Source organism: Ipomoea triloba, chromosome 6, assembly GCF_003576645.1.
Source record: "Ipomoea triloba cultivar NCNSP0323 chromosome 6, ASM357664v1".
NCBI lineage: Eukaryota > Viridiplantae > Streptophyta > Magnoliopsida > Solanales > Convolvulaceae > Ipomoea > Ipomoea triloba.
The window spans coordinates 18270680-18273735 of NC_044921.1; the positions used below are offsets into that span (position 1 = coordinate 18270680).

A 3056-nucleotide genomic window follows, 5' to 3' on the forward strand; every position below is an offset into this window, starting at 1 on the left:
TGAACATGTAATATGCACTACACTCAAAATAAACGTTTAAAAAGAATTTGTAATAATTACAACTGAATATTCATCATACTCAAAATAAACAAGTATGTTTTTTTTTTTTGAGTACTACGGACCCAATGTTACAAAGAGTCAACAGTTGATTCCACTGAACTTCGAACCCACTCCCATCATCCATGTGAGAGTATAAACCGGGACACCGGGTGCCACTAGACCACAAGGTCTCTGACAATAAACAAGTATGTTAGTGGTTTATCTTATAATGAATGCTAAAAATAAACAAGTATGTTAGTGTGAATCATGGTTCACAGTATACTTACTGGTATGCAATGTCAAGAATTAAAACTCTAAACCGAATACATTCTTACAAACATTTCATAACTTCTATTAATACATTGTTTATAACTTTTTAGATAAAACTTTATAATATATAATATTATTTTTATAGACCATAAATAAATTTATGTATGGCAAAAAAATATGATCACCATAAAAGCATACACTTAAAATATAATGCAGTACTTTATTATATTAAAACATATAATTGTATGTAATCACGAATGTCTCTAATTTTATTATAAATTTTTATCTATTTTTTATGTGAGTAGCAGCCTGTTCGCAACACATTTTTTTTAATGAAAAATACATCACCACCATATATAAAAACCTTCAATCCCTACATTATCCTAGTTTAGTTGAGATCTGCTCAAATTATACAAATTCTGTGTGACAATATTTAAGAAACTGTAATAAACTTTTACAGCAAGTGTTTAACTGTTCTTTCCTGTATTATACCCTTTTTTTTTGCAGGAGAAACCAAATCACCCATCAAAGAATCAAATTTCTAACTTCAGCAGGTCAAGTTCCATAATCAAGCAAAATTATGTACTTTACTGGGTATAATAAATCAGTTTTTGGATGTAAATTAAACATACCTAAACAGACAGCAATGTTGGATAAATTAGATAGATACACCACAAAAGAGGGAATGAAAATGAGGTTGTGTGCAATGATCAAAGCATCACAGTTCAATGTTAGATCAATTGCAAGAACCCTAACAGAGTATTCAGAACTTCAGATAGAGAGCTCACTTTTCGAAATGAGGACGCCATCACTATCGGCATACAACCATTCCCCATCGCGAATTAAAGTTCCGCCAACATAAACAGGCACGTGTTTCTCGCCAATGCCCTTCTTGCCGGATTTCTGAGGGTGTGTCGCCAATGCTCGGACCCCAATGTCGCAGCCGTTGATCTCATCTACATCTCTAATGCAACCATTTACAATAATGCCAGCCCAATTCATATTCTGAGCTAGCTGCGCCAAATTCCCTCCCACCAAGGCACACCTCATGCTTCCAGCACCATCTATTACCAAGACTCGGCCTTCGCCTCGGCTCTCGAGAAGCTCTCTCACCAACACATTGTCCTCAAACACCTTAAGAGTAACAACAGGGCCTGAAAATGCCCGGCATTGCCCATAGATCTGAAATACCGGATGCAGGACCCGCAAGTCACCACTCGCAAGATGAGATGCGTTGGAATCACAAACTTCGGCAGTTGCCAAGAAAGCCATGAATTCTCCTGCAAGAAAAAGTTGGTATATTAATATATTATATTAGATACAATAACTAGTAGTTCAGTGTTGTCTCAAAGTGAAAAATGAATTGGGAATACCAATAATACTTGATCAAAGTAATTTTCTAAGCAACCAAGGTTGTAAAATATGAAATTCCTGACATCTCTGCCTTTTAAGCATGGTGATGATGGTATTCACTATGCACTACAGATGAAGTGGTGATCAGGAAGAGTGTGGGCTGGGTTTCTTGCATGAACAATTGTTACAAAGATATATATTTAAAAAAAAAACGAATACTTTTTATTGCATACATTTGTTCCAAATCTAGGAATTTAAGCATATCATGCCTAGAGAACAGCCCTAGCCCCTAGCACTCAAGGTTATGACTTGTTGGGCAAAATGTCCCATTAGTCAAGATTTGCAGAAAGCATAAGATACCCAATTACCCATTACAAATGATGCTCAAACAAGTCATTTTCGAAATAATCCCATTAGTCAAAAGTTGAAATTCGTTTTCCACTAAAGTTTTCTTACATTCTTCTTTTCCAAATCTTTTAACTATCAAGTTGCCTCTACATATTAGACAGATTCTTGTTACATAAGCAAACAATGTTGTAGACCCCAATGCCTCATTTTTGCTTAAACGGAAAAGAAAAAGAGACATTTTCAAATGTTTCTATAGCACAGTGCACAAAGAATGTACGCTGAATCAGCATTAGCGTGTAAATTAAGCACTCTAATCCTATCCTATACACAATATTCTAACTCAGCCGGAAACCTGTATTCACAAATAGCTTGAAAGTTACAATCCCAAAATTGAGTAATTACAACATAAACATACTCAAATATAATAAGTAATCACAGTTCACCAGATTTAATAGAATACATCATAGAATAATCCAAATTCATTAAATAAATGACATAAAGTACTAATTACTGTAGCTTATGTGTGTTCTATTGAATTATGCGAAAAAATCATGAATAATAATGGAAGCAGAAGAAGAACTGAAGAAGAAGAAGCAGGGGATACCTGAATTGTCCGAAGAAATTAGGGCTTCAAATTTTGAGATGATAGATGAGGATATATGCGCGGAAGCGCGCGTATATATGGATGATGTATATACGTCTGCATGGTTAATCCGTTCGGATCTGACCGTTGATCGGTCATCAGATGATGGCATCTCATCTTTGTTGGATTGCGTGCAGGCTGAGCTTCCGCGAATGTTATCGATAAAGTAGAAGCAGCTGGACTGTTTTGACTCTTCCTTGAGTTTTTCAGTTTTTTCTTGCGCCTCTTCTAAGATTTCAGTTTGCTTTTTACAGAAATCTTCCTCTATTTTTTTTTTTTTACTACTATTATTTTTAAAATATGAAGTTTCCAAGAAACTTCTCCTGAACTATATCTTAAATCACACAAATTTGTTTTACGTCAATAAGAAGGTAAATCGTTTCAATTTAACTTCAAAGTTTAA

The 3056-nt window shown here is 34.7% G+C and overlaps 1 protein-coding gene across 3 annotated transcripts; it reads right to left on the bottom strand.

Annotated features, from left to right (window-relative positions):
* On the bottom strand, positions 1–2825 carry LOC116021629 (putative 4-hydroxy-4-methyl-2-oxoglutarate aldolase 3). Of its 3 annotated transcripts, none has more exons than XM_031262080.1 (3): positions 2615–2825; positions 1098–1589; positions 1–231 (listed from the first exon to the last, which is right to left on the bottom strand). In XM_031262080.1, the coding sequence occupies exons 1-3, from the start codon at positions 2763–2765 to the stop codon at positions 80–82; spliced, it is 795 nt and encodes a 264-aa protein (XP_031117940.1). In that variant the 5' UTR covers positions 2766–2825; the 3' UTR covers positions 1–79. The 3 variants fall into 3 exon arrangements, with proteins under 3 accessions (XP_031117940.1, XP_031117942.1, XP_031117941.1); XM_031262082.1 differs by lacking the exon at positions 2615–2825 and adding an exon at positions 1683–2301; XM_031262081.1 differs by lacking the exon at positions 1–231 and having other exon boundaries at positions 870–1589; positions 2615–2810.
* Between the last annotated feature and the right edge of the window lie 231 nt (positions 2826–3056).

What these genes read in the sequence shown, in the direction of transcription:
- LOC116021629 (XM_031262080.1), bottom strand. Translation starts at nt 2,765, where the DNA reads ATGCCATCATCTGATGACCGATCAACGGTCAGATCCGAACGGATTAAC. An exon ending in AATTTCTTCGGACAATTCAG is followed by an intron (nt 1,590 to 2,614) that starts GTATCCCCTGCT and finishes TTTTTCTTGCAG; the next exon opens with GAGAATTCATGGCTTTCTTG. An exon ending in TGGCGTCCTCATTTCGAAAA is followed by an intron (nt 232 to 1,097) that starts GTGAGCTCTCTA and finishes GTTTATTGTCAG; the next exon opens with AGACCTTGTGGTCTAGTGGC.